The sequence below is a fragment of the Mixophyes fleayi genome, chromosome 5 (assembly GCF_038048845.1).
Source record: "Mixophyes fleayi isolate aMixFle1 chromosome 5, aMixFle1.hap1, whole genome shotgun sequence".
Classification (NCBI taxonomy): Eukaryota; Metazoa; Chordata; class Amphibia; order Anura; family Limnodynastidae; genus Mixophyes; species Mixophyes fleayi.
This window is the reverse complement of record NC_134406.1, coordinates 257,645,584-257,669,343: the sequence shown is the minus strand read 5'-3', so window position 1 is coordinate 257,669,343 and position 23,760 is coordinate 257,645,584. Positions and strand designations below refer to the sequence as shown.

Genomic DNA, 23,760 nt, shown 5'->3' with positions numbered 1-23,760 from the left:
ATGTCTGCTAATTTTTTCAATTAATATTCCATAACCCATAGTACGATGCTCTGCAAAAATGTAACCATTATTCTACTGTTTTGTAGTAAAATAAAAGCAGCATTAAAACTTAAGAGTTTCTTTACAACACTAAGGGGCGTATTCAATTGTGAGCGTTAACGCTGAAAAAAGAGCGTTCGAAAAATATTACCGTTTATACGGTAATATTGTGCGTGAAAAGTGTTAATACGGTAGTTTACTTGCGGAATTTCAGCTCGCAGCTCAGGGAGCAGCGAGCTGAAATTCCGCGAGTAATTACCGTATTAACGCTAAGATTTTTCGAGCGCTCGTTTGTTAGCGTTAACGCTAACAATTGAATACGCCCCTAAATGATTAGCCGAGTGCTGCAACATTGTAGCAACAAAGTAACACATTAGAAGTAATACTGGTTCCTGTACTGTAGATGTAAGCTGGCATCTCTAGCACTCAAGTTAGAAATATGTAAATCTACAGGGGGCATTCATTGCAAATCATTTTGTACTCTGTTGGGGCTTGTGAAATAAACATAATGTATGTTTTAATGCTTCCTTTTATAGCATCAAGTGTTATGTAAATATAATAAAAACAAATAGAGAGTTACAGTGCACTCTCAAGAGATAATAACCATAAGAGAAGTATAGGTTGGTAGACCATGGTTTGGTGCCTTTTTCCAATGGGGAGGGCAATAAATATTGTGAGTGCGCTCCACATGAAACATTTTCGTGGTTCATTAAAATATTAATTTTACTAATTGAAGCCCCCTTAGTGGCTTCCATTTATGATCTATAAAAATACATGCATATTCAAAATGTTTTAATATGTCATTGAAAATTTTTAATTAAACTGTATAATCAATTACAGCTATCTAAAAATGTATGATTGCCAATCTGTACAAATATTAAAGGAAAAAAAAATAAGTCAAGGGAGTCTATTGTATTACATTTAAAATATATATTACATGTAAAATCTGAATACACTCATAAGTGGAGAAACTTCTCTATGTATATTCTTGATGTAAAAGTAGTCATTATTAGAGACGGGTGAATTGGTTTAGCTGATATCTGATGGGAGTAGTTACCCAGAGTGAGGGCTTCCTTGCTAAGTGTTGCAGGTCTGTGCAAAAATTTGATTCTATATTGCAGAGTAAGATCATTAAAGCGATATACAAGTGAGCAATTTTAAGGGAGATATTTTCTGTTTATCCACTCCACAAAAACACTGAAATTTTGAAAACTGGCCAAAGTGAATGTCAATTTACCTATTAGAGAAGCAAATTGTAAATCTGGTAATATATACCGAGATTCATGAATATTACATCAGGCAAATTGGCGCATACAGAATGTAATTACAATTGGGATACTGAACTTTAATAGTATCATTGTCTAAATATGTTGGCCCCTTTTCAGCTAATAACTGATGATGAGTGAACTTTCTTAGTAGCTTCTATAACTATGGAAAATCAATGCCATACACAATTTATTTACATGGCTACTGATGTTGCTATAGAAGGTTAGTCATTTATAACCTATCTCTCAAATGACATCAACAGTATGTTTCTGAGTTTCCAACAGGTGATTACCAACAGAAGTCCTATTTCAATTATCAGGCAGTATTCCAATAAGTTGTAGTTACAACACTGCATGTCTTACTATGGCCTCCGAGCCTAACCAGCGTAACATATTTGTAGAAACAAACAAGCCTCTTCACATGTAAGTCAATAGGCTTGGTTGCTTTTTTTTACTGAATCCAATATAAAATACTTTTACTAACATACAAGGCCATTAACACAACTACATCAACATACTTCTCTTCACTTGTCACAAAATATTTCCAAAATCGTCACCTCCGTTCTGCAGAAGTTCTGCGTCTCTCATCCACACTCATTACCTACTCCTATTCCTGGTTACAGGATTTTGTTTGGACTGCACCCACATTTCCTCCATTGCACAACAAAACTTTCCTCTAGTCTTCAAACTTTCAAGCACTCTCTGGAAACCCACCTCTACAGGCAAGATAATCAAATGCCTCAACCACCCTATAACCCTCCCTAGGGTATTCTAACCTAGTACCACATCTCTACACAATTCACACAAATTCTTTCTATACTCAAAGAACCCTCTGACTTCCCCAACCAACTTTGCTGTGTGACAATAGCCCACTAAGCATGTTTTTCCTTTGTAATCTGGCTGGACCAATATGCAATATGTAGCACTTAAGCTTATGTACTAAACCCCCATTGTCCTACAGATTACAAGCATGTGTGCAGGGCCCTTTTACCTCTCTGTCTATAATACCCAGTCTGACTTTGTTACTGTATTTTTCCAAATAGTAAAGAGCTGGTGCTATATATATGAATGTTAATAATAATAATAATAATGAAAGTAATAATTATAATAATAATAATAATAATAATAATAATAATAATTATAATATGCTACAAATATATTATGCCAGATGCTCTTAAATTTAGGTTTGAACTATTGGAACACTGAGAAGTCATTTGAGAACTTTCTGTAAAATAAAATAAGAAATTATACAAATATTCTGCCTGAAACTGTGGTTTTCATATACTGGGCTGAACCTAAAAAATAATAAAGATCCATCTTCTTCTGTAATTTCTTAAACAATTGCTTTTTTTTTCCAGCTAAGCTTCGGGAATCCTGTTTTGACCCTGGCAATATAATGAATGGCACTAGACTTGGCATGGATTATAAACTGGGATCCACCGTTACTTATTACTGTGATGCTGGCTATGTCCTTCAAGGATACTCAACACTTACATGTATCATGGGGGACGACGGAAGACCTGGGTGGAACAGAGTATTACCAAGCTGTCATGGTGAGATGTCTATATAAATCATAAACACTACATTATTCTCATCATTTTAATTGTGTTATCTTTGTCACAATGGCATAAAAGTTTATTATGAAAAAAACATTTTCTATAGCTATAAATTAATCAGCATCTGACAGACGCCAATTAAGTCATTGGCAGGAAGTTTGAGATACATTGTATCATTCAAATTAATACATAAAAAGCAACCCAGACCTTTGAAATGCTGTCATCGTTAATAGTCTCTGGTTCATACTTAGCAGCCTATTTTGCAGCATTTGTCTCATGTTGCTCTTCCACCAATTAGATAAATCAATGTCAGGCCTTGTCTCCTGAAGAACAATGGTTGAAGCCTGTGACATGCGTGCATGTTAAGAGAGCCAAAAAATGTGCAATAAAATGTTACCTCTGCGTCTCTATATTTAGCAATCTGAGACGCCAGAACAATATCTCTAATAGATTCCCGTTGAAAAGAATGCAAACAGAATTAAGCGTCCTCTTGAGGTATTGGTTTTCCTCTGGTTCAGTAATTTTACTAGACCAAATAATAGTCACACTGCCTCTAACTAAAATTACTTACTTTGCATCAAAAATTGGACTGTGAGCCACAGCACGATTAAGACCACATGGGGACCTTAGCAAGACACTAGGATGGCCCACACCCCTGTAATCTACCCAGGCAAAATTCCTTTCCCATGGCAATCCTTGGCACTTTTATAACATGCTCCCACTCAGACATCATATTTCCAAAATAACACCCCTCTCCCCCAAATAGAACAGTGAACTGGGGTCCCTGCAAATGGGACAAAAGTTATGCAGGCTGTGCTGCTCTCTCCTATCTGTTATGCAGTTTTTACTACCTACTGCGGCTGGTGTCTTAAGCTCTGTTGAGTGGCTGGACCTGGAATATTGGGGGCATGTTTGAAAAGTGGATAGGTGCTAGTCATCTTCTGGAAAACCAAGCCAGCCTGGTGCAGTTCCTAAGTTGCTGGTCCTTTCTACCAGGAAGCACAGCAAAGGCAATACCGCTGCCTTTATTCCTGGGCACCCCAGACCAGAGCCCTGGGTTACTCAGGCCTCCACTCCTTCCTACACCACCAAAATCCAGGCCGAACTAAGTGTGGAGCTCTATGGAATATAAAAATAATTGTAATCCACAAAGCATTTTTCCACAGGCAGATTATCTGGCCCTGCTGTGAGCCAACGTTATGGGTTCTTGGAGAGGAAAAAGTGTCATACTGAGGTTTGATTTTATTTGCTTTTGATTACTAATAAATACAAATGGTTTTTTTTTAAATAAAAATTTTGCACAGGGAACTGTGCAGAAAATGGACTCTAGCCCATTGAAAGCAATCAGACATTGCTTAAATGTTGTAAACTATATTAGGAAACGACAGAATATAACTGGTTGCTATCAGTTACAACACATTTTTTTTGCATGAACCTGGGCACCAGTTCTCATTAATGTCCTTTACTTTCTCTACTGCTGTCTCCTGCCCCTTCTTTGACAGACATGTAATAAATTACGTCTTTGATATTAAGGAGAGGATTGTAGAGAAAATCTTTCTCTTTGGTCAAGGGCAGCACCGCCTACTACTCAACTGGTTAACCGTGTTAACGATAAAATACCACATCAGAATGTATAAAACTTTTATTGGATCATAAAATAAAATAACAACAATATAATAATTTACATACATATTTATTTTAAAATATAATATATACTTTTTATATTTTTTATGTTAATCATTAAATAAGTAATATGCTTTCAATCCATACTGTATATACAATGTGCTTTAATAGTATATCATAGTTGCATGCACATGTTTTATGTTAGCTACTTGCGCGCATATGTGTAATTTTTTAATCAAAGACTATGCTGTGTCTGTCATCATTATCAGTCAGCTTATACCCTTGTCCTCTAGTGGGTGCAAAAGATACAGCTGTAAAGAAGAGTACTTACGAAAAACACAGGACTTGAATCTGCGTTGGAATAGTCTTACTCTACATGGTCTACTTTAGTCCGCCCTCTGCCTCCCCTGGTCCACCTCTCAATTCAAAGATAGATGTTGGTGTCATTAACATGAATTGCATTCAGTTGCGTTCATTGGTGTAGTATCAGTTTCTGGCCGTGTGCAGAGATTTTTCACGCAAGATACGTTATACAAACGGACATACAGCCAAACATGAATGGGCGGTACTGTGGCTCAGAGGTTAGCACTTCTGCCTTACAGCACTGGGGTAATGAGTTCAATCCCTGACCATGGCCTTATCTGTGAGAAGTTTGTATGTTCTCCCTATGTTTGCGTGGGTTTCCTCCCACACTCCAAAAACATACATTAACTCTACATCTAAATCATGTTACATACATCTAAAAAACATTTCCAGAATATGCACATATCTCACGCAAAACACTGCAAAAATCTTAATTCATGCACTTATCATCTCCCGCATCAACTATTGCAATTTCCTCCTTACTGGTCTTCCCCAAAACAGACTCAAACCCCTACAATCTACTTTGCACGCAGCGGCAAGATTGATTTATTCCTCTGCTGAATCACTCTGTATGTCTCTACACTGGCTGCCTGTTTTCTACTGAATCCAATATAAAATACTCTTACTAACCTACAAGGCCATCAACAAAGCTGCACCAACATACATCTCCTCTCTTGTCTCAAAATATCTCCCAACTCGGCAACTCCGTTCTACACAAGATCTGTGTCTCTCATCCACCCTCATTACATTCTCCCATTCCCGGTTACAGGACTTTTTTCGGGCTGCACACACTCTATGGAATTCTCTCCCTCGCACAATAAGACTCTCCTCTGGTCTACAAACTTTCAAGCGTTCTCTGAAAACCCACCTGTTCAGACAAGCTTATAATATTCCTCAACCGCCCTCTTAACCTCACTACATTACCCTATAATCACCCGTTACACAATTTCACACAAGACAACTACCCCCTGACCAACATTGTTGTGTGACAGGATTATTTTGCTTATGAGTCACTTTTACCTTTGCAGTTTGGCTGGGCCAAAATGCAAAATGTAGACTTAACTTCATGTATCAAACTCCCATTGTCCCATAGATTGTAAGCTTGCGAGCAGCCTTCTCACCTCTTTGTCTGTTTTATCCAGTTTGTTTATTAGTTTACTGTGTTTGTCCCCAATTGTATAGCGCTACGGAATATGCTGGCACTATATAAATAAATGATGATGATGATGATGGTAGGTTAATTGGCTGCTATCAAATTGACCGTAGTCTGTGTGTCTGTGTGTGTATATTAGGGAATTTAGACTGTAAGCCCCAATGGGGCAGGGACTGATGTGAGTGAGTTCTCTCTACAGCGCTGCAGAATTAGTGGCGCTATTTAAATAAATGATGATGATGATGATGATGAATCAGGCCCTCTGTCTCTTTTAGCCAAACCTTTATCTATTCCATCTCTCGGTCAAGTCCAAGGAGTTTCAATTTCTGAATGAAGTTATTGTGAATCAAATACCTTGAAAAATTCTAAATAAGTGATATCTGCTGATTCAATTTGATTCATTACTTTAGTTACTGAATCCAAAAAATATACTAGATTTGTTAGACAAAATTTCCCAGCAGCAAATCCGTTCTTGGATAATGCAACTTGTTTAACTATAAATAGTCAACAATTAATTTTCTTTGTAATAATTCCATTAGTTTTCCTATTATTGCTGTGAGATTTACATGTTATAATTATTAGATTCTTCCCTACTCCCTGGACCCATTAAATTATCTACCATTCAGTTGTCTAATTTGAAATAGTTCTAATAATCCTCTTCTGTATCAATAAAAACAAGGCTTGTAGGTAGATTAATACTGCTGGGGGCAGGTTATCATTGCCCCAAATGGTTATAATGAGAAACCCCAACAGCATTTTGCCAAAGTTTTGCCCAAAAATCTTTTGATAGTAATTGTAAGGAATTATATGACTAATAAAAATTTTGCAGACAATAGCAAACCAAATAATCTGTTAACCTTTAGACAACCCATCCTTTATTTTGCCTTTTCCCATTCTTGCAGCTCTTACCTACCTGAAACTGGGACACCAGATCACACTGCTCTCAAATTAATAGAACACTTAGGGGTATATTTACTAACCTGCGGGTTTTAAAAAGTGAAGATGTTGCCTATAGCAACCAATCAGATTCTAGTTATTTATTTAGTACAGTCTACAAAATGACAGCTAGAATCTGATTGGTTGTTATAGGCAACATCTCCACTTTTATAAACCTGCAGTTTAGTAAAATATACCCCCAAATCTTCAGTAGAGCTCATTTTAAGAGATATGGACATCATGCTTTACAAGCTGTGAACTGCAGCATTGCTGCAGCAAAGTAAGCTAATGATTCAACTTCATAGGGTGGGGTTCCATCGGTACAACTCCATGGTTGCATCTGTTGTTAAAGGAAGTCATCTCTTCTGTCCGGTGCCTACAACAGTGTGTTTCTGGGCTTTGAAGAGAGAATTTGGTCAGAAGTTTAATTTAAAGAACAAGGAGGTATTTCAGTCACCTGTATTATCCAGCACAATGATTTTAATTAGTCAAAATCTTCTTTGAGTGTCATTACTTTTTAAAAACAGCAGACTGGGGAATTACAGAAGTAAGTAAGATTCAATTTTTTAAATTGCATTGTGGCTTCTTACACGTCGCAATATCTCAAACCTGCACATATTTTTCTCTAGGGTGACTCATCCTTCCACCATAACACTTATACATTATCATATTAGATTACTTAATGACTTATCAATGTCCAGTGGTGCTCACCAAATGAGTCGCTTTTAAATACATTACAAGAAAAGATTCTATACCAGCGGTTATGAAATAACATACATCTAGATGATTGTTTAATTGCTTTCAATTCTTACTTTCAGCTTTCATATACTATCAAACTTTTTAGATATTCTAGATATATTATACAATACCAATATGAAATGGATCCACATACAAGAGAACATAGAACTCTGAACACTTATGATAGCAGAATATTTTTACAGAACCCTATAGACTATCATAGCAGGGGCAAACGTAAGATTTGTAGAGAGGGGTTTCCATGCCACACATCCAGTGGGCATAGCTAGCATGCTTTGGGGCATGGCTATAATTTTAGACAGTGCTTGGCTGCTCTCCAACTCTTCCTATCCCCATCATATACACGGGCAATGCTGCGTGCACTACTGTTAGGGGCACAAAGCTCTCTCTTTTCGAGCAGAGCCGTGTGAAGTGGGACATACCTCCCAACTGTCCCTACAATCAGGACAAAGTCCTGACTGAGTGTGTCAGAACAGTTGACAGACTGTCCTGCTCTCTCCTACCTGTTCTTGCTGCTTTCAATACTTGTTGGGGAGAGATGGCTGTGAACAGTGCAGACAGAAACGATCTGCACACAAGCTGCAAAGTGGATGGTCTCGGGGTAGGGTCCAGCCACCTCAAGCATACAGTACCCCAGACTGGGAGGGGGTTTCCAGGCACTAGTTACCCCCCCCCCCTGGTTTGCCTATGCACAGTATATATTAAACTGTACCGAAAGGAGACAGACAGCAAACATTAGTATAATGCAGTATGCACTCCTTTGATACATAAAATATGATATACATTTCCCAGCATATACTTAAATGCAGAGGCAATTTTATTTTCTCCAAATGGATTTTTTAAGATATGATTGTGTCGCTAATAAATGAAAGCACGTTTGTCTAGACATATTTGAGGCAAAGAAATCACATATTTTTTTGTTGCAAGGGCTGCAGTTGATACCACTGAATCCTTTTAATATAATAGATGACATTAGCACAGCTGGCATTTCTTCATGATCACAATGAAAGAGCAATGTCATGTTAGTCTTTAGTGCTGTGATGCATTTTCTAGCACTATATACAGTATGTGCCCTCTTAAGCTTTTTCAGGTATATTTTTTTTAAAGTAAGGCTTCTAATAACTGAATCTGTTATGGAGAGATTTTATCACATTTGTTGGGACCTTTTTTTGCTAGGAGTGTGAGAAGTAAAAGACATTACTATATAATTCAAAAGTCTATATATTGTGGGTTTTAATTTGCTCCTGGTTAAACTTATACAGAATATGCAGAAGTTGACACCAACTACTCCTGAAAACTACCGTGGGCTCCTGCACCTGAAATAGAAACATTTACCTTAAAGGGAAGTTCTCCAGTACTTAAATGCCACCAGGATTTATTACACAAAGCCCATGAGACTAATGCTGGGGACCATGCAAGTTGAACACAAGGGCAAAAGCTAGTCATACTAGCTGTCAATCCTAGCAGCAAATCACATAATTTACACAGCATACTGCATGGTCGGAAACTAGAGCAGTGGCAGTGAGCAAAGTTGGGGGGTTATGAAACAAAAGGCCAGAACAGATAAAAATCTCATGAAACCAGAAGTGAAGAACGATTAAAGTGTATAAAATGGCAAAACCTATCCAGAAGAATATTTATTTTACACGAGTGATGTGCATCTGCACTTATAGCAATATATTATTTGGATTGCATCTACATGGAGTGAAAATACAATCAAAATCTATTGAAAACAATAGCGACATAAGGTTTTGTTACGTGAGAGTGAAATGCAGCTTTTTTCTTTCTTAAAAACACAGCATTTTTAACCCTTACTTAAATGTACAGTACGGGCAAACCATGTTACACTGCAAGGAGGGGCAAATTTAAAATGTGTGGATAGATTTAGAGTTGGGAGAGGGGGCTTTGTCCTAGATCAATTCTTAATTTCTGAGTAAAAATAAAGCTGTCCAGCATTTGTGTGCTACATAAAAAAAGAAGTCAGTTTTTTCCCTGTATGCAAAACTAAATACATTTGCACCCCTTGGTTTGCAACATGGTTTGTCCTGGAGCAAATTTGAAGATATTCCTTTTTGCTTTGCTCCTACCTGTAAATGTCGCCCTATGGGGCGTATTCAATTAGGTTTACGGTCCGTGGCAACGAGCGTTACCGTGAAAAGTGCGCAGTATTGACTGTAATACGGTACCGCAATAACACAGATTTTCCTTCGCAACCCAATGGGGTGCGCATGAAAATACATGTTATTGCGGTACCGTGGATTGCCTTCGCGGCCCGTTCCAGTGTGTTACAGTGGACTGGAAACCTAATTGAATATTATACGTCCATTTTAATTAAGAACTGCAAACAGTAGCTATTGAAGTCCAATAGTACCACAATGGAAATATTATTCAAGAATTGTTAAAAGATACACAAAACTCTCTTCTTTGTTGCCTTTGCCAGTAAAGTAGAATAAAGGAATCTGTTGACGGCTGGTAAGTGTAAGGATAGGTAGGTGCTCACAGTCATTCTAACGTCCAGGACTTATTAATAGAGGCTATTTTTGCAACTATGCACATAGTATTATTAACATACCCCTGACCATCCATGATTAGAAACCTTAACAGCCTTGTAAGAAATTATTTAAAGTATTATGAGGGACAGGAAATGTTTAACATAGACCCGGTTTATTTAGTAGCAGAAATAAAGAGGGGAAAAGTGACTAGAGAAGAGGAAAGGCCCAAAGTTAAAACAATACCTGGAGACTATTAATGTTCTAGCACATGTCAGCGGATGCTGGTCCTTGCCTTCTCTTCAGCCAGTCTCCATCCATAGAGAAGAGACGTTCTGTATTTTTAAACCCCCCCCCACCAAAAAGTAGATAATTTTTATTTACTTTTAATTCACCTTTCCCGTGTCTTCCTTGGTCTTCTCTTAACCTACCCAGAATCTATATTCTACAAAGATATAAGCTGCTTCATGTTTGGTTTTTCATCTAGGAAAAAATGAAATGCATCGCGGAGACATTCCTTTTAAATGTCCTTGAAGCTTACCTAATAAGTTTGGGATGTGAACCAAATCCACAATTCTCATTCCATTATGAATGCATGTGAAGATTATCCAGTGTAATATACTAAACCATTTGGCACTGGATGATGGCAGTTAAGAGCAAGATCTAATTAAAGTATGTAGATGAAACATCCATTCAACAAAGGCATGACAAGTAATCATTTCTGTGGACATCACCAGATAGAACACTTAATTTCTACATTATGGAATGTAAATGCAAAACTTCTGCACAGCTGATACCAGTGGTGTTTTTGGCTGACTTGTATAATGTAGCATAAAAGAAAATCTTGTTAGATAAACATAGATGTGAAAGATCACTTTAATGATTTTATTATTGACAGTTTATACACTCTTTAAAGTATGCAGTATATTCATTTTGACTAAATATTTCCCTAAAAATTAGCTATTGCTGAAGAGCCCCCCCCCCCCCACCAGGCAAAAAAATTACAAACTGTGGTTGATATAGATGAAGTCAAGGTACGCGGTTCGTTCACTGGCCGCAGATTTTGACCTTATCTGAATATCACTTAATCATCATCATCATCCCCATTTATTTATATAGCGCCACTAATTCTGCAGCGCTGTACAGAGAACTCACTTACATCAGTCCCTGCCCCATTGGGGCTTACAGTCTAAATTCCCTAACACACACACACACACACACACACACAGAAAGACAGACACACGGGCTAAGGTCAATTTGTTTTTTTGGAGTGTGGGAGGAAACCGGAGCACCTGGAGGAGACTCACGCAAACACGGGGAGAACATACAAACTCCTCACACATAAGGCCGTGGTCAGGAATTGAACTCATGACCCCAGTGCATTATATATATTGAAGAGGTGCATTGCAAATACAAAATATATTTTTTAATGAAATTCAGTATAAATGACATAATAGGGATTATAATGCTCCAAGGTCCACCAAGACATATATTATGTTTTATCTGCACTGATTCGACAGCAATGTGTGGCCTTAAACTATTTTAGAATGTTCATGATGGCAAAATAATATGGTATGACTTTAAAATCTAGAAGTGTAATAGTGTATTTATGATTTACAAAAGCAGAAATAAAACACATCAGCCACCGTGCACTTTGACACCTATTCTGCTAGCCAGGTATCCGTCATGTCACCGAACGACCCTGTGGAAGGTTGGGTGATTGATTAAACACATTGAGCTTCATCTGCTCTTCGGATGCGGAACCCAAACCTATTTATTTACACTTTTAATTGCTGCTATTCTGTTTTATGTGTATTGATTGAGACTAATCTTTTGCATATTTGGTTTCATTGAGACATTTCTGCAAGCAAAGCCGTTTGATAATATAGGAACGCACTGCTGTGCATTGGCTTACCTGATCATGATGCAAAAGGACACTTTATTAAAGGGTCTATTAGTGCTGCGAATGATTTGGACATCTTTTTTTATATCACTGGTATTGCTGCTCTATGTGTCCCAGTTTTTTCAAGCAGTCCCCTTTTTTTTTTATGTGCACAATACTTTTTCCCCAATAACATTTGCTGAACCAAAAGTAATAATATGTCTTATGTGTCTTATCTTGTTTTGAACCTAAAATGAAGTCATGGATTTTGTGGTCTAATCAAACCGCAAGTGACATGATTTTATTGGGTTTTAATGCAAAAAATGATCGTAGCCTTAATCAATACATAAAACCAGTGACAATATTCTAAATAATGAAGCTAGGACAGAAGTAGTAATTGAAAAACAAGAAAGATGAGTAAAGAAAGTGGCTTTGTGATGTATCTACTGTATATTGTTATCGGGTTTGTCATTAAGTAGACCATGATCTTTCTGTACGGGGGGGGGTAAATGTAGCTATGATCTCCCCATAAGCTGCCCACATGTGCTGTCTGATCAACTTGGATCAACGTTGAGTTGATCACCCATTCAAGATCCATCGGGTATGAAATAATGGGAAATGATGACCTCTATCAATGTGTGCACAAGTCATCATTGGACCTTGGAGTGCAGCAGATCATGCCTACATTGTGATCTGGATGTTTGATGAGCAGGGCAATTTGGTAACACACTTATGGAACCAGATCACAACCAGAGTTGGCTGTTGCACTCTATTTTCTGTAAGGGGGCTGGCAGACTCAGCGTGGGTTACATTAAGAAGTATAATATATAATAATAATAATAATAATAATAATAATAATAATAATAATTATTATTATTATTATTATTTACCAACATCTCCCACTCAAAAAAGAGCTCACAGGCACAAGGCACAAGGATTGAAAGAACAGACTGTGGTTTGTAAATGGGAAAATAGATGGGATAAGGTCTGACAGATCAAGTGAGCAAAATGAGTAATCTTTGGGCTAAGTCTTATGCTTGTCTAAAGAGATGGGTTTTTACCCCTTCAGAGCCACGTGTTTTGACCGATATGATTCATATTTTTTCTATAAGTCATTTCACCAGAAATAAAAAATTTATTTTGTAGTTTATGAAAGAGAATTTTAGATTTCTTTTTGGGATAAATTATATTTCCTTTTTGGTAACATATTGGGTTACGTATATATTTTTTTTAGTTTGGATATTACATGGGAAAATTAGCACAAATAAGAAAAAAATATACTCTCTGCTTATTGGTGTTCCTGGAAATTAAGAAGACGTTAGTTGTTGCAAAATTACTGTCGGCTTTCTAGGTTAAGACCTATGAATAATGGGGAGCAAGTATGGAGAATTCATGAATCAGAAGAAAGGAACTGAAATCACAGTTCACATATGTCAGTTTAATCAGTATTGTTCAAGCACCAGAGCACCAGAAAAGCTAATGATACTTAATAGAGCCAAACATTCCATTTTGGAAATAAAAGTCTCTGCCCACTATCTAGCAGAGTGCATCTAACATTAACTTAAGCTGAATACTCTTCTCATCAGAGGAACAGAAATTCTATGGAGTTTTCTGTTTAAGTCTGACCACCAATGCCATGCCATCAGCGCATTTTAAGACCTTCTAACTTTGTTCCTCGTTGGGACCCAAATACGGGTCCACTGAGTCCATTGACTCTCACAGCTATCTATTTTTCTTTAAAACGCAATGTAACAGCATCCACTCTCAGCCTACTTGTGAGCTTTAGTGATTTGTGTTATTTGTGGATATGAATAAAAAGCTGTTTTGATGGTAATTCGTATTTGAAAGTCAAATAAAAATGTGCCATTTGAAATGTCAAGATGCATATGCATGTTGCTAGGAAAACTAAAAAAATGTGTCTGTCTACATTACATTAACAGTACAATATTTACTCATTTTTACCACTTTAAAATATTGAGACTGAAGTATGCAATACACTGTGATAGGGCGATGATGGGATGATCTCCGATATTAGAAATTTAAAGTCTGTAAAATGAGATAAGGTGGTGGTACAGTATAAAGGGTGATGCATATTATGTTAATTGTCTAGTGTCAGGAAAGTTATGTTTAAAGTTTTTTCCAGGTCATTCCATTTAGGGATGCACATAATGGGACTCATGCAGAATTGGATGTACTTCTGTATTATTTCAGTAAAATATAGGCATGCATACGAATAAAGCACATGCATATGTCTGTATCCAGATTTTGGCACATATTACATTTAAGACTGGTAGGGCGGAACATGGGAGGTAAGGGGCAGACAAGCACAGGCCAAGTACAGTAATGGTGTGTTCATGTATTTGTGACCTGTCAGGAGGTATATCTCTTGCAGGTGCTGTAGGGTCTGTGCACTGAGACATAATGATGATGATGACAGTCAGCGGCTTTAACTAGCCACTTCTGATTGGCTGTTCGCGTATTGACCTCTCTAGCTGATAGCACTTAAATCATTAGTGTGGTTGCTATATTATATTTATTATCTATTGGTTTGAACATAATTTGTAATTGCATTTGTGTTTCTATTTAAATAATTTTTATATGTTAAATGCAACGCTTGCATTTATTAATACCTGTCAGTAGACTATTCTTTCTTGTGTATTACATTATTATATTGTGTACAAATAGGGAAATGCGAAAGTCACATTTGCTACTTACACTGTCACCCACGTCTCTATGATTTCTCTAGGCTACATATACACACTTGTTACTCCTGATGTACACCTGGCGCAAATGCTAGTAATGTACAACTGCATGCATCTTGATATGTGTCTAGCTCTACATGAGCCCTAATGTATGTAAATGATATTACTTTATATAGTATGTCACATGACTATCATTATTATAATTATTATCTCTCTAATCTCAACATTTTTATTTGATTAGTTGTGTCTAATATAGGGAATATTGTATGATATCCCTCTGTTCATGCTACAGTTAAATTTAGAGAGTTGTGTCTACCATCCATTCTCATCATCATCATCATCACCATTTATTTATATAGCGCCACTAATTCTGCAGCGCTGTACAGAGAACTCATTCACATCTGTCCCTGCCCCATTGGGGCTTACAGTCTAAATTCCCTAACACACACACACACACACACACACACACACACACACAGACAGACAGACTAGGGTCAATTTGTTAGCAGCCAATTAACCTACCAGTATATTTTTGGAGTGTGGGAGGAAACAGGAGCACCCGGAGGAAACCCACGCAAACACGGGGAGAACATACAAACTCCTTACAGATAAGGCCATGGTTGGAAATAGAACTCATGACCACAGTGCTGTAAGGCAGAAGTGCTAACCACTACTCCTGCTCTTTGTCTAAATACAATTAATGGGTGGACTTTGGGAGAAGATAGGAACATTATGGTAAAAAGACACAATTAATGGCATTCCATTGAATGAGGAGACATACAAGCTGATGCTGTAACACTATTTTGTAAAATAGTCCTATAATAAGCATATTTTTTATTTATTTATAATTTAAACAATAATAATTAATTCATTATAGTAATGATATGTAAAACAGTAATAATGGAAAGTTTACTGGTCCTTACTCAATATTCCCCTTTATATATTTTGCTTTAAACTCATCATGTCTGTAAGCAGGTCGGCTCTATTTCATACACTTTCATCAAAAAACAATATTTCAGAATTTGTAATTACCAAATGTTATTTTGCTTCAACTTAAATGGAATGAAACCTCACGTCTGATATGTACACAGTTAAAAGGGTAAAATGCTTAGTGTAGAAAAGGTTGCTGCCAAATGGATAGTTATTTTGTTGATCCAAGTAAGTGACTATGGATGTAGGATGGACTGTCACTGTAATATTACAGTGTCCCATGAGCTACTTCTGAATACTTTTTGGAGTAAAAAGAGCTGTACAGGTCATCCGCCTTTACATGAGAAGATTACTTGCACTTTACTGTATATACATTGCCATTTGTGGCCACAGCCAAGTAAGCTTCACTGAGCGGCATTCAGGGAGGTCAGAGAGAGCCCCAGTGCTTATCGGTGAGGGCTGCTAGCATCTGGGAGGGGGCATACTGTATTTGGTATCTATCTATCTATCTATCTATCTATCTATCTATCTATTTATCTATCTATCTTTCTATCTATCTATCTATCTATCTCTCACTCTCATATCTATCTATCTATCTATCTATCTCTCATATCTATCTGTCTGTCTCATATCTATCTATCTATCTATCTATCTATCTATCTATCTATCTGTGGCAGCACGGTGACTAAATGGTTAGCACTTCTGCCTCACAGCGCTGGGGTCATGAGTTCAATTCCCGACCATGGCCTTATCTCTGTGGAGTTTGTATGTTCTCCCTGTGTTTGCGTGGGTTTCCTCAGGGTGCTCTGGTTTCCTCCCACACTCCAAAAACATACTAATAGGTTAATTGGCTACCAGCAAAATTGACCCTAGTCTCTCTCTCTCTCTCTGTCTTTCTGTATGTGTATGTTAAGGAATTTAGACTGTAAGCTTCAATGGGGCAGGGACTGATGTGAATGAGTTCTTTGTACAGCACTGCGGAATCAGTGGCGCTATATAAATAAATGGCGATGATGATGATGATCTGTATCTACCTATCTATCTATCTATATATCTATCTCTCTCATATCTATCTCTCATATCTATCTCTCATATCTATCTGTCTGTCTGTCTATTTATCTATCGAAGAGACAAAAGAAAGTTTGGAGTCATATTTGCAGAGATCATATCTAGGACTTCCATGAAGGAAGTTCTGAATCTAATCTCGGCAGCATGATGCTATAGCTTGAAGAGACTTTGACTTTTGAGCCTTTGTCATGTTCCCTTCTATTTACACATATAATGATTGACTGCAGGATGTAAAGTACAGTAAGCTATAGGTATAACTATAGTTTCTACAGACTATGTGAGGGAAATGTTGATTGACAGCAGGAGAAGAGGTACAGGAACGGTAGGACACCTCCTCCTCCTTCTCTTTGTTCCCCCTGTCCGTCACCATGCTCTTCATAAGGTAAGGCGGCACACCGGTGATATGTATCACTCTACTTTTTCACCTGCAGGCAATTATTTTAGGAAGCAGATCCGGTGGCAAATCCCTGAGCATAAGGGTATGTTACTGTTAGGTAAACAGCCGTCATCCCTGTTGTTAGGACAGAAGGTGTGTGCATACTAAAGAACACCGTGCAAGACTCACGTTATACACAGAACACTTCCCCCAGATAGACTCAGACCAAAGACCAGTGATTCTACACTCCTGGAGCATGTGCATGATAATGAGCCCATGAGAGAAAAGCAAACAAAATCAATTGGACTACAAAGTGCTTTCACAATTGTTAGTTGTATGATGTAGACATTTTCCCAGTGACAAAAAAAATCTCATATACCTCTAGTGTTTGCACTCTTCTGAAATGTTGAGACAATACATGAAAAGACATAATGTGTTGTGTTGAGTTTATTTGTGAATGAATAATAGAAACTCAGTAGAAGTTACTGATGCTTATAGCACAATCATTATTTTCAATGGCCATTTCCACAGGCTCTTATGCCAACTGGTTGAATACACTATTATCTTTCTTTTTAAAACAAGTATGAGCTTGTAATGTGGTAAATAGATGATAGCAGCCAGGTGATGTGCTCTTATGATGATGAGGAACTCATTCAGTGACACTCTTTCCATACTGTTGACACCCTGTAGTCTGTGAGAGAACAGTCATCAGGAATGTTCACAGATTTTAATAGTGTGACCAAAGCTGATGTTTGAGGGAATGTCGACTACTGACCACTAAGTCCAGTCCTCCACTGAGTATGACTTCAGAACTAATGTAGCTTCAGCCAGTATCAGACTTCAGATAGCATGTGGAATTGGATGGTCCCTGCCTCAAATTTGGTCTACTAGTTACCACATACTTGCCTGCTCTCCTGCAATTCCCGGGAGGCTCTCGAATCCACGTGGAGTCAAACCTCCCATATCCGCCGAAACTCAAGGTATTGAAAGGCGGGGGGGGCTAATCGTGTCATTAAGCCCCGCCCCTGCAATTCAATGCCGTGAATTCTGTCATTTTATAGTAGGGGCGGGGCTATGATGATGCAACAACATCGCCACGCCCCCTCCTACCCCTGTCACATTACTTCTCCCCCAGGATATCCCGAAGAGACATTTTGAAAGTTGGCATGTATAATTTACCATTTTTCACAGCATAAATTTCAATAAACTATATCATGGTCCTATTTGTCTTTTTCAATCTGCAATAGTACCTCCATTGTACGTGTTTTCAATTCATGTCTCTGTAACAGAGACTGATGATTCACATGAAGAGAGATTAACATATTTGCAACCAAGCTGTTTTGTATCTATGCTTCACTAAAAGCTATTTAGTGTATCTATATCCTTGCGCTCTGTAACTTAATTTGCATGAAAACAAAGAATAAAGTAGATTTAGCCATGAAGAAAAGAAGTAAGCAATACAGAGATTATTGTCTATTGGATATAAACCTCTCACAAACAAATAACAAAGCAGTAAAATCAGATTTGTTTATAAACTCCACAATGCTCAATTGCTGCAAATATCTCCCAAGAGGTAGCGCGACATACGGAGATCTGAAGCCATAATTAACTTATCTCACTGCAGTACACTCCAAATGTGTCACTTAGAAACGTAGCTCAGTTTGTTACTCTAACATCTTTATATGAGTAGTGCTTTTTTTTCAGAGAAACCAAAATTATGTTCATCATTGCTGAGGAGTAGGAAGAAGGTCGTAATACTAATTTGCTTACACACACAATGGACCATTTAAAATAAATATTAATTGAATGACTCATAAATACTTAAACCTATTTGCAAAAATGTTCATAGTTTAGTTGAGATCATAAATTTGTAAACAGACATTATCGTCACAATTAAATATAATTGGCCAAAAGATTTAATAACTGTAGAGTTGGTACCGATTTGTTTTTATGATTTGTAGAGCTAATTCCTAGATTTAATCTAAGTCACAGCTCAAATGTGTAAGAACCTATCCTATCCGGGCTGATGTCTGACACTCAAAATACTTTTTATAGACATGAACATTCTATTTCCCCAGCGGCGCGGGTCCATGCCAGAGCAGTATGATCTCTGCTGGGTGCAGGCAGCAGCAAAAGGGTCAACCGTCGCTATGGAAACATTTGTCAAGGGACAACTTGCACTTATTTCAAGGGATAGTTTAACTTAAAGAACATATACCTGCAGTTAGATGTCAGTCTCCCTTACAGGGGTTGTCTACTTTTCGACAACCCTCCTTAATAAAAGCTGTCACCCCCCCTTCTCCGTGTAACTCTGCTGCATATCCAGCTCCCAGCTTCAAGTAACCAAACATTTTCAGGAAGGGAACCATTTTATTTGGTAGATGGTGGGAATCAAATTATATTAAGAATTAACAGTCTTCAACCTGTGTAAAATGATGTGGTTCCCAAGTTAGTTCTTGTGTCAAAATCAGTATCCTCCAACCAAAAACCAAAAGGGTGCTTATAACAAATCAAAGAATCAATAGTTCTGCTCAGACAAGTATATCAAGTATGTTCAACACCAAGGGTCTCATGTAGTGTTGGACCCAGTTTTCATCTAAAATGCAGACAGAAACTGCATCTCAAAAAAAGACACATTTTAGACGGGTATGTTGAGTTGGATGCATTTAAGCTGATGGCCATCACTATCAGTTCGTATCTTATACAAGTGATCGAGCAACAAAAGTTTCTCATGTCTTGACAAGCACATACGCGTCTGAGTCTCATCTACATAAGTCACATTTGCTCCAAAATGCCCTTACAAGCCCGCTCCCTCCTCCGCAGCTTAAATCACATAGGGTCGGAGGCGGCCAAAGAGCAAGATGCGATTCAGTCTACATATGGGCGCAAAAGTTACTAGAGGTTTGTGGGCTTGTGCAGAAGTAAAAAAGCGGACTATACAATTGCGTTGTTGTGAAATGAGGCTTCTGAAGCTAAAAAAGCTGTACTGTTACTCTCTGTCAGCTGTCCTTTTCTCTTTTTCTAATCATTCCACAATCTATCTCCACCTTTATGTCCTTGCTCTCCATTCCATGGGAATCCATCCCCACTGTGTCCTTGGTCTCAAAGGCTCCTGTTGTAAAATACATCTTCATTGTTTTCCAGCACCATGTGGAAGCCGCTCTACTGGTTCGGAGGGCACTGTTTTATCGCCTAACTATCCCAAAAACTACAGTGTGGCACATAACTGTGTATATTCCGTGGCTGTACCCAAGGAGTTTGGTAAGTAAATTGCATCAAAAAAATTACGTTCATAGGATTCTTAGCTATAAAATATATTAAGATAATTCTGGTTTACGCCATGAAAGAGAAATACCATTAAAATATAAATGTTTTAAATATATGATTTTATTTTTCTTGTAGAGCAATTGAATGTATTATTTTTTAAACACTTGTTTCTTGGCTATATACTGTGCTTTGTTGTGATGTCTCTTCACTGATATACTATGTTGACATTTAAGACTTTCTAGGCAGATACTGACCCCCTAGGGACAAGAATGGCAACAATGACCCTGAAGATTATAAAAGAGCTAATATTCTTGAGAAGGAACATAATAACAAAACTAGTATTAAAAAAATGTTTAAAGAAAACATATCTCTAGTTTATATTAAAAATTATCCTTTTGATAGATTAGTAACTTAATTAAAGTTATTAAAAAAACTTACTGTGTAAGATAACTATATTTTACATGTGACCTTTCTAAAAACCTTTTGTTCCCACGTATTTTTTATAAATAATTTTTGTCTTAACTTTTTAATTCTTTATTTTATATTTCCGGTAAAACTTAATCATTACGTTCCTTAGATAGGTAACTTTTTCCAAATATTCCGTTATACATCTGGCCAGTGTTACCTATACAATGTTTATTTGTTAAAAGGGTCACATCTAATAGTAGGTAGCTTTGTGAATAACACTTTGGGACTTATTTCAAGTTAGGAGCCAAGCAAAAAAGGAGCATATTTGCATCTAGGCAAAAAAAATGTTGCACTCCAGGGGGCAAATTTAAAATTTGTGGTTAAGTTTAGATTGGGAAGGGGGCGTGTCCTACCTCAAACTAAATTTAAAGTGTAGAAATAAAGATGTTCAGTTCGTGTGTGCTACATGCTAAAGCAGACAGATTTTTCCTTATTGCAAAAAACATTAATGCACTTGCACCCCTTGCATTGCAGCATGGTTTGTCCAGGAGCAAATTTGCTCCTTTTTTTTTACTTAACTCTAAATGAGACCCATATTGAAGTTAAAGAGGTTGTTCAATTTGGACAATCTTTTCTCAAACTATCCATTCCCCTACATGCACCTGAAGATGAGAGTGATGCAGTTCTCGGTGTTGCCAGACTGTGGCTCTTGCACGACAGCTGTTGGGAGGTTAGCGAAGGCAGAATGGATATACATAGGGGAATATTGGATTAAGAAGGCACAGGACCTTTTAGCCATATTAGTGTTTTGCTGCATACTACTCAAAGGTGTCCTTAAAATTTTGCCTGGAAACTTGAAGAGGTAAATTATAACTTGCTTCAGTGGCTGCTGTTTTCCTTGTTTGCAGTGATAAAAGCAAGGCTGAAATTGTCCATGGGATAGCCATTTGGTGACTTCAGGCCAGGGCACTGGCGGGTCCAGGGGGGAGGAGGCGATCAGGACAATCACCCCCCATCCTAGCAGGGGTGTGCTGTCTGCGGCCGCACACCTTGCGGAGGAACATGACAGCAGACACAGGCAGACAGAGAAAACTGCCTGGCCGCTCTGATTGTGTGTATTACACACAATCCGAGTGGCCGGGCATCATACTCTGCCTTTCTCTCTTTGTCGAAACGGACCTGCACACAGTGAGCAGCCGCAGGCAGTCCCACCTGTCAAAAAGGGGGTCAAGACTAAATTGCCCCCTCCTAAAATAAAATTATAGATCCACCCCTGAATGGGCTGTGTGGCAGGGGGACATCTGCCCCCCGATCCGGTCTCATAGCAGGCTGCCTTGGGCTGGCTTACTGGGCCACCTGGATTTTCTTCCCTTTAAAATAGGCTGCTGAGTCGAGTATTGCCCCACAGGGCAAAAATATGCTAGCCCTCCACTGCTTCAGGCCAAAAACATTTATATTTTTATCTCATTAGATTTAAATTGTTGATGTGACAGTAGTTATGCTTAAGCTGGCTACACACACTGCGATATCGCAGAAGATATCACAGTCCATGTGTTGCCAAAACCCCCTTTAGAAAACAATAGAATCCTTATCAGGTTGAAATCTGTTTGAAGTTATTGTTCAACTGCACTAGCTGGCAAGAAGTGGTCTACACACTAGACCCAAGACACCAGCAGTGGGATCTCCAGCTCTTTGGCCACCCGCATGTGTGATTAAATTGAAACATTGATCCTGTCAATGATCCAGCACACGATGGGCCCATGTGTGGCCACAATACTTATCAGGGCTTTTTCAATAGATAGTTGCTTTCAAATTTTGTTACCAGAAATCCATTTTGCATCAACAAACATGAAATGCACAATATTTACCCATGAAAAAGTAATATCACACACTACAAATTCTTCATCTTCCAGAAAGTTAGGGATTTTGAAACATCTGTTTTGATTTTGTTTGTTTTGTGTTTTTTTAAGTCTTTGCTTCAGTTATAAACTTAAATGTGTATTTTTTTTTTAATGTATTTATTTTTCTGAGATACTTAGGCTCAAACCACACAGGTGTTAATTTTGTGGGTTGTCCTAAAATGTATGATGTTGATATAACGCATGTAACCATTGTTCCAAATGACCCCACACGCACATTCAGCCTCGGACTGGCCTGCCGGCCAGCCGGGCTATACACCGGTAGGCCAGGGCGCGATTAAGCCCCGCCCCCTCCGCTGTTGGGGCGGAGCTTACCGGAGGTCAGCTATCGTCGTGGGGGGCATAGGGGGCATGTGCTTTGGGCCCCCCTCTCTCCGAGGCTCCCCCCGCTGCCCGCATCAGATGATCTCCTCAGTAGTACAGCAGCTGCGGTGCTGCTGTACTACTGTCAAAAATGTCTGAATTGGAGCTTCTGCGCATGTGCAGCAGAAGCAGATTCAGGAAGCAACAACAAGTGAGCAGGTGAGTGTCAGTTTCACTGGACACATATTTATACAGTTAAAAACAAATCAATCACATATAAATAAATATCAAGAAGGCCCTTCACAGCATAGCATGTTTATTGCTTGATTAAATATGTTACCTATAGCAGTGAGAATATATATATTTTCTTGCTGCTATAGGTGGCTACATTTGACATATTTAATCAAGCAGTCAAGTAATAATCATGCTATGAAGGGTCTTCTTAAATATGTATATACATGTTTATTTTTGTTATCAGCTATATCTCAATAAATATACACTGAACATTGATATTAATGTTTCATTAGTAAAGTAATGACATAAGCCAGCCACTTATATTAAAGCTTGAATGAGAATTTAGTGTATGTATATATATATATATATACATATATATATATATATATATATATATATATATATATATATATATAGTGTGTGTGTAATCTAATTAAAAGATTTAATATAAGTGGCAGGCTTCAACAATTGCTTTACTATTGATTAATAAA

The 23,760-nt window shown here is 37.8% G+C and overlaps 1 protein-coding gene across 1 annotated transcript in view; it reads left to right on the top strand.

The window, feature by feature from the left end:
• Positions 1-23,760, top strand: part of CSMD3 (CUB and Sushi multiple domains 3) — an 853,424-nt gene that overhangs the window by 524,395 nt on the left and 305,269 nt on the right. Inside the window, exons 31-32 of the mRNA XM_075213978.1 lie at positions 2,663-2,857; positions 20,283-20,399. Of these exons, the coding sequence (XP_075070079.1) occupies positions 2,663-2,857; positions 20,283-20,399 (312 nt within the window). The remainder of the gene's footprint in view (positions 1-2,662; positions 2,858-20,282; positions 20,400-23,760) is intronic.